The sequence below is a fragment of the Aphis gossypii genome, chromosome 3 (assembly GCF_020184175.1).
Source record: "Aphis gossypii isolate Hap1 chromosome 3, ASM2018417v2, whole genome shotgun sequence".
Taxonomy (NCBI): Eukaryota; Metazoa; Arthropoda; class Insecta; order Hemiptera; family Aphididae; genus Aphis; species Aphis gossypii.
The window spans coordinates 53,365,139-53,377,128 of NC_065532.1; the positions used below are offsets into that span (position 1 = coordinate 53,365,139).

The following is an 11,990-nucleotide window of genomic DNA, read 5'->3' on the forward strand; positions in this document are numbered from 1 at the left end:
GATTGTTTTATATGGTTGTAACTCGAAAACTAATCACTGTAAATACTTGAAATTTTCAAAATATTTTGACATTTTTTGAGCTACTTATAGACAATGAATTTTTCAATTTTTCTGAGAATGTTTTTTTGAAGTGTCGATAAAATTAGTTTGACTGAGTCAAAATCATGAATATTTGAAAATTATTTTGTAGGTATAATTTATAAAAATGTTTGTCTAAGTAGCTAAGAATTAAAAATTTAATACAAGATTTCCCATAAGTTAAGTTTACAATAGCCAATAATTATAAATGAACTTAAATTTTGGAGTAATCAAGTCATTAAAACATAAACCACCTTTTTCACCAACCACTGGAAATTGTATCCTAGATTGACAAATCTTCTTCGTTCAGAATCGTTTTTCGTATACAATGATACCTATCAATGGATTCAAATTTAACACTTCTCTAATATATGTATAATAGTGATCCACACGGCACCTAATGTACAGTAGAGCGGTACCCACTTACCCGCTTTTAGATTCTGAACGAAGTGATGAATGTATTGATTTTATAATGATGTATGTATTTTTTTTGTGTGTCTGTACAGCATAACTAGTCGAAATAATGCTTCAATTGCAAACTTCGGGGGTGGTTTCCGATGGAAAAGTGAATATTCTTGGTGCATTATAGAGGTAAAAAGTAAAAATTACAGTTTTCAAAAAAAAAGAGAAAAACAAAAAAAAATTACTGAAAAACGGGAATTTTTACGCAAAACCAGTTTTCGACCGAATCGATTTTTTTATATGGTTGTAATTCAAAAACTTATCACTGTAAATACTTGAAATTTTCACCAAATGTTAATGTTATATATATACAGTTAAATTTTCAAAAAATTTTGACTTTTTGAGTTATTTATAGACCACTGAAATTTTGGATGACCAAAAAAACTTGAAAATTTAATACAAGATTCCTTATGAGTTGTTCTTATTGTAGCTAAAAAAAATTAAAAATCGTTAGTCACAATTTTTTTTTATAAGCGTTTATAGTTCAAATTTTTACAAAATCTGTCGAAAACGCGAAAATTTGCAAGTAGTTTTGAAGTTGAAAAATCATAACATTTTTTGTGTTAATAACTAAGAATTGAAAATACAACACTAAGTGTTCCATAACTTTTCCTTCAAATATCTATAGAGAAAACTCGAAGCATCATTATAAGAAAAAATTTAAGTGCGTTTGAATTTTAAATTTTTACGAAATCGCGTAACGATAACAATTTATCCTCAAACGATTTTAAATAGTTGTTATTATTCAAATAGTATAAGTAGTAGATACTTTAAAATTTTACCAGTTATTTAGATTGGCATTTTCCTTACATGATTTAATTTTCAAAATATTTTGAGTTTTTTTGAGCTATTTATAGACAACTGAAATTTTCAATTTTTCTGAAATTTTTTTTTTTTTGAAGTGTCGATAAAATTCTTTTGGCCTTATCAAAATACTTGTAAATTTTATACAAAGTTCCTCATATGTTATTCTTATAGTGATTAAAAAATTATAAGAATACATAGGCACAATTTTTTTTTATTAGCATTTGAAGTTCAAATTTTGACGAAAATTCGTCAAAATTATGAATATTTGCAAATTATTTTGTAGGTAAAATTCATAAAAATGTTGCCCACTTGCCCACTTTTTTTTTTTTTATATATACTCGTATTACAGTAAATAAAGTTAAATTCACAAACAAAATCAATTTGCGTATCATAGCATAGCCACTAAAATTTAAAAAACAAAAATTTGAATTCTGTTGTACGTGGAATGTATTTATTATAGATGCTATGAGATACATTTACATAAAAATAACACATTAACTAAAAATTAATTTTTATATGAATTATGCCTACAAAATAATTTGCAAATATTCATGATTTTAACAAATTTTTGTCAATATTTGAACTTCAAAAGCTAATAAAAAATTGTGCCTATGTAATCTTATAATTTTTGAATCACTCTTAGACTAACTTATGAAGAACTTTGTATTAAATTTTCAAGTAATTTGACTCAGCCAAAAAATTTTTATCGATATTTATAAAAATAAAACTTAAGTAAAACGATTATTTCTAATACCTATAAATAGCATTAAAATAAGCGAAATATTTTGAAAATTAAATCATGTAAAGTAAATGCCAATCTAATAACTGGTGAAATTTTCAAATATCTACGACTTTTTTACGACTTTTTTTTACCATCCTTAATTTTTTTATCCACACTATTACCTATAATATGACCTGTGACTTAATTTAAGACATCATATAGTAGCAGTATTTTTAGTAGTTAGTAGTATTGGGTAAGTTACTTTTAAAAAGTAGTAACGTTACTTTACTAGTTACTCAAATAAAATTGTAATGAAATTTCCTTACTTTTCTTATAGAAGTAACATGTTACTTAAAAATACATATATTTTTTTAAATTTCTCAGCAATTTTCATTTTGCCAAGCAAAAATATAACTAGAAGTATACTAATACACTAGGTACCTATCTACAGTAAAAACAGTGCCGTAAAAACCGGGTGTGCAGTGTGCACCGCACACAGGCCACAGGCCTTATACTATGTTGGAAGGCCTCAAAAAAAGATTATAATACGGCCACACAGGTTCTCTAGATTTTGGTTTGCAGTATACTATATTGCTAACTGTTGTTAGGCATCGGTAATGGGGAAATTTGAAGCCGCCAAGGCGGTAGTCCGCCATCTTTAAAAAGGGCAGCTGAACAATAATAAGTAATAACACAAGAGTTTAGAGTACCATGTTATATTGGTATATTATTTTCAATTGTAATAATATAATATATTTTATACTATTCATCTTGTTCCTTCAATTTGGAAACTGTTGTTATTTAAATTTACTAAACATACTATTATAATAGTCAAATAACACATACACAATATAAATGAAATACCCTGACTAATTATTTTTTTTATCATTGTTCAAAATATAAAGATGAATCATTAATTACATTTTAGTGCCATTTTTTTTTATTATTTGATTTTATAGATATATTGTAATATATAAAAATGCAAATATAAATTGAAATGTAATCACATCTATGCTGTCGAATAAAACAAAATAAAATTGATTCACTAAAATTTGATGAACTAATCAAAATATTTATTATCTATATCTGTGGTCCGTGATGCCAAGCGACCAGTGACCAGAGTACCAGACCACTGACCACAGTCAAGGTAGTTATAACTACTTTGGTTACAGACTACAGAGTACAGACTACAGACTACCGTAGACAGTTGTTGTAGTTGAGTTTGAGACGTTTGAGTAGTTGTGGCCTAAGATATCTTAGTCCGTGGTAGTGGCGTAGTGCACGAGTGCACGACTATATAGTGCCTTAGTCAGTTCACCCTGTATATGACAAATTAAATTTATTTTGTCATGAATCTGTAGTCCTGTGCTCTGTAGATAGTGTTCAGTTATTTCAGTATTACAATTACTGAACTACACCACGTGTTACAACAATACAACTGTTGACTTAGACACTTTGTAGTTACTTACTTAGTATATATTAATGCTTTAGTCATTAGGTAGTCAATAAACTGCCTTAAGAGTCCTACTGGCTGCCTCCAGTGCCATACGCCCACGTGCAATTTAATATTGAACCCTTAAATAGACACAGCAAAAACAAGGTAATTTTTATTTTTAAGATTTTTAGAACATTCTAGAAACGCATTGTTTTGTTTTTTGCTAATGTTTTAAAAAATTAAATTATATATTTTTAGGTTTTTATTTTATTTTTATTGATTTGTGTTTTCCCTTATAAATATTGTGTAAACGTGGGATGTTAGGTATAAAATAAGTAAGGTTTAAATACCTATATATATTATTGAATTATACCAAAATTATAAGTGGATTCGATTTAGACATCATTACAGTCACATATTATTTAACTGTATTAATAGGTAAGAAATTATATCTAATTCATAAACCTTTTACCATAAAACATTACTATCTACTATGTACAATAGTATAAGGACCATGATTTTATCAGTTGAATTCAACAGTTCATTATTTTATCATTGTGTTGTTATTACTTATTACATTTATTTTTATTTTATAAATATAATTAATTAATTTTAGTTTACAAATCTCATATAATATTATATAATAATTACAACCATTATTAATATTTATGATGATTAAGTTATTGCTTTATCACTTATATATTTATTGGAATTATTTTATATGGATCAATTTTATTTATGAACTTAAATTTAACATTCATGTAATAAATGTACACAAATTATCAACTATTTTTAACTCGGCTTAAAAGGTACTATGTCTGTGAAAGAGGAGATGGATTCTGTACAAAAGCTTGATCTGAAATCCTATAAGTATGAATCTGAAAGTTTTACAAACAATTTTCACAAAGACAAAATGTTTGAAGTACTTCAATCTTCCCGCAATAAGTATGACTATAAAAAAAAATAAGTGTTTTTATAACTGCTTGATAAAGAATTTCTTATATCTAATACATTTTCAACTTTAGAAATGACAGATTTTGTGATATTAAATTACAAACAGATGACGGTACTGTAATATATGGACATAAAAATATATTGGCATCGGCTACCCCATACTTCAATGCTATGTTTTCTAATTTTGGTGAAAGCAACAAAGATCTTGTTAATATAAAAAAGCTTGACTCCACTATTTTAAAACTTTTGATTGACTATATTTATACAGGAAAAATCATGATTACCCGAGAAAATGCACAGGTAAAAAATTTATAATATTTGATTTGTTATGTACTAACGTCAATCTAATGGAGTTAAATTAATTGTTAATTGTTCAAGGTTGTGTTAGCAGCTGCAAATCTCTTACAGCTAGAATATGTAAAACAAGCATGTGTTGAGTTTATACAAAAACAACTGGATCCTTCAAATTGTCTTAGTATTAAAGTATTTGCTGACTTAAACAACTGTATTGAACTGTTGTCAAAATGTGAAGAATTCATTAAAAAACAGTTTTTGTATGATAACTTAATTTACTGGTTCCCTCAGTAGGTTATATAATAAAGTATAATTGTTATTTTTCAGAGAAATGGTTAAATATGATGAGTTTTTATCTTTATCATCTGAAGAAGTGATTAAGTTAATCTCCTGCAATGATATTGCTGTTCCATTTGAAGAAAAAGTATGAAAACTTTAATTGATAATGATTAATGTTGTATTTTAATATTGTAGATAAATCATAAATATCAATATACCTACAGTCCTACACTTACTAAAATATAATCTTATATAATGATGGTTTAGATAGCATATTGTGTATAATACATATTATATAGTGTATACAGTATACTATAATATAGAATACATAGTACCTATATTCGAATTATGTAGGTATTTGAAAATAAAAATAAATAAAGTTGTTCTAAAGGTATAATTAGTTTTTTAAATATATTTTAAGAGGATGTTGTAACACAAACTACTTATGATGTCTCTATAATTCTTATTAGTCATAAATAAGGATGTGAATTTAATGCACTATTAAACTTGAAAATATGCACTTTTAATGCAATATAAAATGCACTTAAAATAGTTTTTAATTTAAGTTTTATATTGATATCAATGATAATATAGGATATTAAACATTGGTATATTAGATTTTACATGCATAAAAATGTTTTTATTTAATAAAAAAATAAAAATGTTGATTGAATTTGAATTTCACGTGAAACATTTTTGTAAATTTTTAGAATTTTGCCAGCAAATAGTTTTCAAAGATATTAATTCTGTAATATTTTATATTGGTAGGTTTAATAAAAAAAAAAAAAGATTAATGGGCGGAATTTAATTAAAATACCAGTAAATGAACTAAAAAAAGAAAATATGACTTAAAATTTTAAAAATTGACCTAAATAATTAGTCAAAAAATGCAAATAAATGCATAATTAAAATGTTTGGAATTCAAATTTTTTTTTTCTCGACATTTCATAATTTCAATCAAAAATCAACAATTTCAGTTAAATATAAATAGCTTTAAAAAAAGTATTATAACCATATAGGTATAAGTAAAGCTAATTTAAACATTTGGTAAAAATTTCAAGTACTTACTGTAATTCGTTTTTAAGTAACAATCATATAAAAAAAATTATTTTGTGTAAAAATTAGTTTTCTGTCATATTTTCGTGTTTTTCCTGACGCTTTTGAAAGTTGCTGGAAATTTCTTACTTTTGATCTCCTCAAAGCATTGAGGATATTTAATTTGCTTCTGGAAACCAATTTAAAATAGAAGCATTATTTCGACAAGTTATCGTGTACCTACACAGACAGACCCTCACAAAAAAAACACATTGTAATATTAGTACATTCATCACTTTGTTTAGAACCTAAAATATTAATATCAATTTATTGCAAGGCTTTTTGCCTATAATAGATATTGATTTTCTATTAATTTTCTTATATAATAATTATTTATTTAGGTGTATGAATGTGTTCTTAAATGGGTAAAACATGAATTGAATCTGAGAAAACATTTATTACCCAATCTAATGGAACATGTGCGTTTGTCATTAATTTCGAAAGCGTATTTATTAGAAAATGTAGTTAATGAACATCTTCTAAATAATGATCCTAAATGTATGTTTTTTTTTTCATAAATATAAGTTTATTATTACTAAATGTAAATAATTTATTGTTATAATATTTCTAGGTAAAAATTATGTATTTGAAGCATTACATTTTAATCTAATTAAGTCTGTAAATCCTTCCGCTATTCCAGAAACTATTCGGAATAAACCTAGACGGTTACCAAAAGTTTGTATCTTTTTTTTCTTGATTTATCTTTATAATGTTTTTAATCATGCAATTCTATTAGATTGTTTTAGTGTTTAGTTGGTGTAGTTCAAAAAACAAGTGTATTATAAGCTGGTACGACCCAGCAACCAACCAAGTGCAGATTGCATCAGAAAATACTGACTTCCGTCAGTCATCTAATGTGTGCGTTGTAAAAGATCAATTTGTGTTTGTTGTGAATTGTGAACAGCAGTCTGTTGTAATGTTAGATACATACTTACAATCACACTGTTTTGTTCGCAAGCCAGATTTGTTAGTTAGTCGACTATCATTAAGAATTGGTGTATTAAATGATTGTATATATGCTGTATGTTGTACCTATATTACACTACTTATAATATTTTATGAATACTATATTATGTTTTATATTTTATTAAACGTTAGATTGGCTGCGATGATGAAATCTATTCTTATTCTTATGATTATCGTATTGTAAATACTGTAGAAGTTTTTAGTCTCGATACTCAAAAATGGCAAATGGTAACAAGTATGCCTAGTAAGAAAAGCGATTTTGGGGTTGGAGTGCTCAATAACCTCTTATACGCAGTAAATAATTTTAATATATTAATGATGTCGTCCATTTTATATTTTTATCTAATTAATATAGGTAGGAGGTTATAGTGGTGGATATTTGAAATCTGTTGATTGTTATGATCCCATTAAAGACAGTTGGGCCCCAATTGCAGAAATGTCAATAAGCCGGAATAATGTTGGTGTAGGAGTTTTGGACGGCATAATGTATGCTATTGGTGGATCTAATGAATCAGAAATTCATAAAAGTGTTGAAGCTTATAATCCCAGTGATGGAGTTTGGACATCGATTGCTGATATGCATATGTGCCGAGATAACCCTGGTAACTATAATCATTCGTTTTTTTTAGGAAAATCTCCAAAAGTTTGTTTGATTTGAATTTTTTTAATATAGGAGTAGTGGCATTATATGGTTTATTATATGTTATTGGAGGAAATAAATATAATTCTGTTGAAATCTATAATCCTAAAACCAATTCCTGGTCAATGAAAACAGTATCAATAAGTGATCCAATTTATGGAGCGGTGGTCGTTAATAGACCACCATATTTATAATTAATAATTAGCATACACAATCTTTTTAACTATATTTGTATTTTCTATGATAATATATAAAATAGTGTTTTAAGTTTCCATATTTTTAAGATTTGATTGTTTACTATTAAAATATATTTACAAATTTTGCCTAAATATTTTGTTTGACATTATTTATAATATGGTTGTATGACAGCCAGGATAATAACAAGATGAAATGTTTATATCAACTATCAACATTTTTAGATTGCTATCATTGTTCATAAAATTTTTGGTGTAGATATTACTTATGAGAAAAAATGTATAAATGACTATGGTGTTTGCTGTCTACATATTTACTTATCAAACCACCAAAAACTGATGGTAACTGTCTAGTTTTTGAAAATATTTTTTTTTGGTAATCTAACATTATTTTGAATTTCTACAATAATATACAATATCTTTAATCAAAAATTAATTATATTGTAAATAGGGGATCCTGGGATGCTGATGACGTTTTTACCTAGCATAGTTATACAAATTCTACTGATTTTGATTGTATTGTACTATTGTATATTATTTAGCCGATTAAGACATTTTAGTATAGTTAGGAAGATATCACCGATAAGAATTTTCAGAATTGAAAAAATGGATATTAATTATTAATATTATATAAATTGAGTCCTGCATAAATATATAGCAAAATATTTATTGGCATGGACAAAATGTGAATGGTGTAAAATGTATTTAAAGAATATGAACACCTTTTCAACTATAACAGTAGCAGACTGCAGAATTAGTGAATGTAAAAAGTTATACCTTACATATCCAAACTCAAATTTATTTAAATTATTAAAATCATTGGAGATATCTTTTCAAAAATTTGCTGACTCACCTGGTCTTTGAAGACACATTATGAAGATTCTTTATCAAAAATATCAACATTAATCTTCTATACATTGAACATCAAATACATGTATATTATAACAGATATCTGCTCGGTCGCACAGACTACCTGATTTTAAAAATGCCACAGTACAACTATCAACTAAACCAAGATAATAAAAAATAAAATGAAGTGAAAAATAAACTTTCAAAATTGGTTAGTACATGATGGGTGGTATTATTAATTTTTTATTTTTATTTGTGTTTCTAATAATATGAAAATTATATATAATTTTATTTTTTGCATAATACATTTTAAATAGTTATTACTTGTTACTTATTAGATTATTTATTATTTACAAAACGTTGAAGCATATAGAAGAGATTTTTAATCTCTTATTTTAATTTATGTATAATGTTAAATGTGTTATTAATAACTTATTTATTTCATAAGTCATTTGTTTTAACTTAATTCCTTATAAGTTATAATTCTAATTTTAATACACCTACATGTATAAAATACAGAAAAAAAATAACATATTTTTAAATCACGAAGTTTAATATCTACGTAAATGGTATAGGTATTAGGTAGTAATTAGGTACTATCATTGATTATAATAGTATTTATAATCAATGGTACTATGTATGTACAAAATAGTACTATTTTAAATCATGACAGCGCGGTATTTGAGATTATAGGCTATAGCCACTATTACATTCAAGCGCTAGACGCTAGTAGTCAATCTTCCAGCTGTTTTTAATAGTGATTAGTGACTTCGGTGGACACTTTTTCATGATTCATCGGGGGGGAAGGTTAGGTTAGTCGTTAGTGCTTAGGAACCCTGCACGTCCTTATCAAAATATCGAATATTTCTAGCGGAACCATAGATAATAAAGATCCTATTCGTCAAAGTAATATGTAATTTTCATTTTTCAATAATTTTAAATTTTTGTATTTTTTAGTAATTGTTGTCATTCTTTATGAGTAATGAAATGTTTTGATTAATAATGTTATGACTATATAAAAAAAACATCATGTTCAAACAACAATTTAATACCCGAGTGTTCTTTTTCCGTCACTTTAAAACTCGTAGCAGTTACAAAATAAAAGCAACCTATTCGAATATAAGTTGTGCCGCTTCAAAATCTGTGGTAGTTGATGGGAAATCTTACATTGGAGACGAATACACGAATGTCACTCCAAAAATATTGTCGTTTATCGGTATTAACAATCACAATCGTAAAGACCACCCCCTCAACTTATTTAAACAGCGTTTAGTCGACTTTTTTTACGATCATTTCAGAGGACGAACGGGTAATCCAATTTTTTCTATTTATGACAAAATTAGCCCTGTTGTGACAACGAATGAAAATTTTGACTCATTGCTAGTACCCAAAGATCATCCTAGTAGAAACAAAACCGATAGCTATTATTTAAATAAAACGCACATGCTTCGTGCACACTGCACTGCCCACCAATCTGAGTTGATTAAAATGGGTTTGGATAATTTTGTTATATTCGGCGATGTTTACAGAAGAGACGAAATTGACGCCACTCACTATCCTGTATTTCATCAAGCTGATGGTGTTCATATATTTACTCCAAATGAACTAGAATTAATTCATGGAAGTAATGTTAATATATTTGATAATGACAAAAATAATTCAAACAATGAAAAACAAGAGGTTTATTCAATAGAAGCCAATGATATTGTTACCAATCACTTAAAAAAAACATTGGTTGCAATGATTAAAAAAGTATTTGGTGAAGAAATTGAATACAGGTGGATATCAGAGTATTTTCCGTTTACACATCCATCGTTTGAATTAGAAATTAACTATAATGGTCAGTGGATTGAAGCTTTAGGATGTGGAGTTATTCGACATGAAATTTTAAAAAATGCTGGAGCTGGCAACCGAATTGGTTGGGCATTTGGTCTCGGATTAGAGCGTTTAGCAATGCCATTTTATTCTATACCAGATATACGTTTATTTTGGTCCAAAGATTCAGGATTTCTCAATCAGTTTCAAAATTTACCTAAAGATGGAAGAATGAAATATAAACCAATCAGCATATATCCTCAATGCATAAATGATATTAGTTTTTGGTTACCCAAAGAAAAACCTTTTTGTCCCAATGATTTTTATGAACTTGTTGGAAACTACGGTGGTCAGCTAGTTGAACAAGTAAAACTCATAGACCAATTTACACATCCAAAAACTGGAAATGTAAGTCATTGTTATCGCATAGTTTATAGACATTTAGAAAAAACATTAAGTCAAGCAGAAGTAAATGAAGTACACAAACTAATTGAAATAAATGCTACGCAAATTTTAGGCATAAAATTAAGATAGTACCAGAATGATTTAATTTGTCAAGACTGATATTTTAGTTAGCTTATAACTTAAAATGGATGTATAAATGACACTTTTTTTTTAATTGTTTAGATTGTAAATTAAAGAAAAAGGAAATCATAAATTTTAACATCATACCTAGAAAGTTGTATTTATTATTGATTTGATAATTAATTTTAAATAATACACTTAGTTAACATCTTATATTTGTACAAATTAAATTACAAAGTTTATTTATAATGAAAATTATTATTACCAATTAATAGTAACTATTAAACATTGTGTTTTTTAATAATGTAAGATATTTTAGAAAAAAATTAGTTTTGAATTTTAGTACACTTACTGAAATATAAATGTTATTAACAGTTAACACTTTGAAAGCTTATCTATTTGTTACTAATGTTAAATTGACAACTCGATATTACTATAACTAAAGATATCTTAAGAATAAGTAATATTCCAGAAATAAAATTTAAAATGTTAATAATTTCATAGCCAAACAAATATAAGTAATAATTATATATTTGTCTATTTGAAATTTAGTACGAGAAAAACAATTAAGTTATGTTGATTTTTTCTGTCTCAAAGTGCTCATAGAGTTAAAATAAAAAAAAGTTAGTAATTTTAAAAAGTAATTATTGGAACTTTCATGTATAATATATTAATTTTCAATAACATAAGAAAATGCTTATCAACATTATATTATAATATGTATTTACGTTTATGAGAAATATTGTTTTGTAATTGTATACAATATAATATTTTTAATTAGATATGTACATTATATATATGTATAAATAAATTAAAGTATAAAAAAAATTATCATTAACTATTATCATGGTCATCCTGACTGAACAAGTCTCAACT

At 26.2% G+C, this 11,990-nt stretch overlaps 2 protein-coding genes across 3 annotated transcripts; both read left to right on the forward strand.

Annotated features, from left to right (window-relative positions):
• The first annotated feature begins 3,269 nt into the window (after window positions 1-3,269).
• Window positions 3,270-8,062, forward strand: LOC114126168 (ring canal kelch homolog). Of its 2 annotated transcripts, none has more exons than XM_050204197.1 (11): window positions 3,270-3,668; window positions 4,313-4,448; window positions 4,529-4,757; window positions 4,836-5,011; window positions 5,079-5,175; window positions 6,467-6,623; window positions 6,697-6,800; window positions 6,862-7,146; window positions 7,224-7,385; window positions 7,447-7,693; window positions 7,765-8,062. In XM_050204197.1, the coding sequence occupies exons 2-11, from the start codon at window positions 4,318-4,320 to the stop codon at window positions 7,923-7,925; spliced, it is 1,749 nt and encodes a 582-aa protein (XP_050060154.1). In that variant the 5' UTR covers window positions 3,270-3,668; window positions 4,313-4,317; the 3' UTR covers window positions 7,926-8,062. The 2 variants fall into 2 exon arrangements, with proteins under 2 accessions (XP_050060154.1, XP_050060155.1); XM_050204198.1 differs by lacking the exon at window positions 3,270-3,668 and adding an exon at window positions 3,808-3,941.
• A 1,574-nt stretch (window positions 8,063-9,636) lies between these two features.
• On the forward strand, window positions 9,637-11,955 carry LOC114126164 (probable phenylalanine--tRNA ligase, mitochondrial). The gene has a single exon (XM_027990049.2). The coding sequence runs from the start codon at window positions 9,804-9,806 to the stop codon at window positions 11,121-11,123; it is 1,320 nt and encodes a 439-aa protein (XP_027845850.2). The 5' UTR covers window positions 9,637-9,803; the 3' UTR covers window positions 11,124-11,955.
• Window positions 11,956-11,990: the final 35 nt, after the last annotated feature.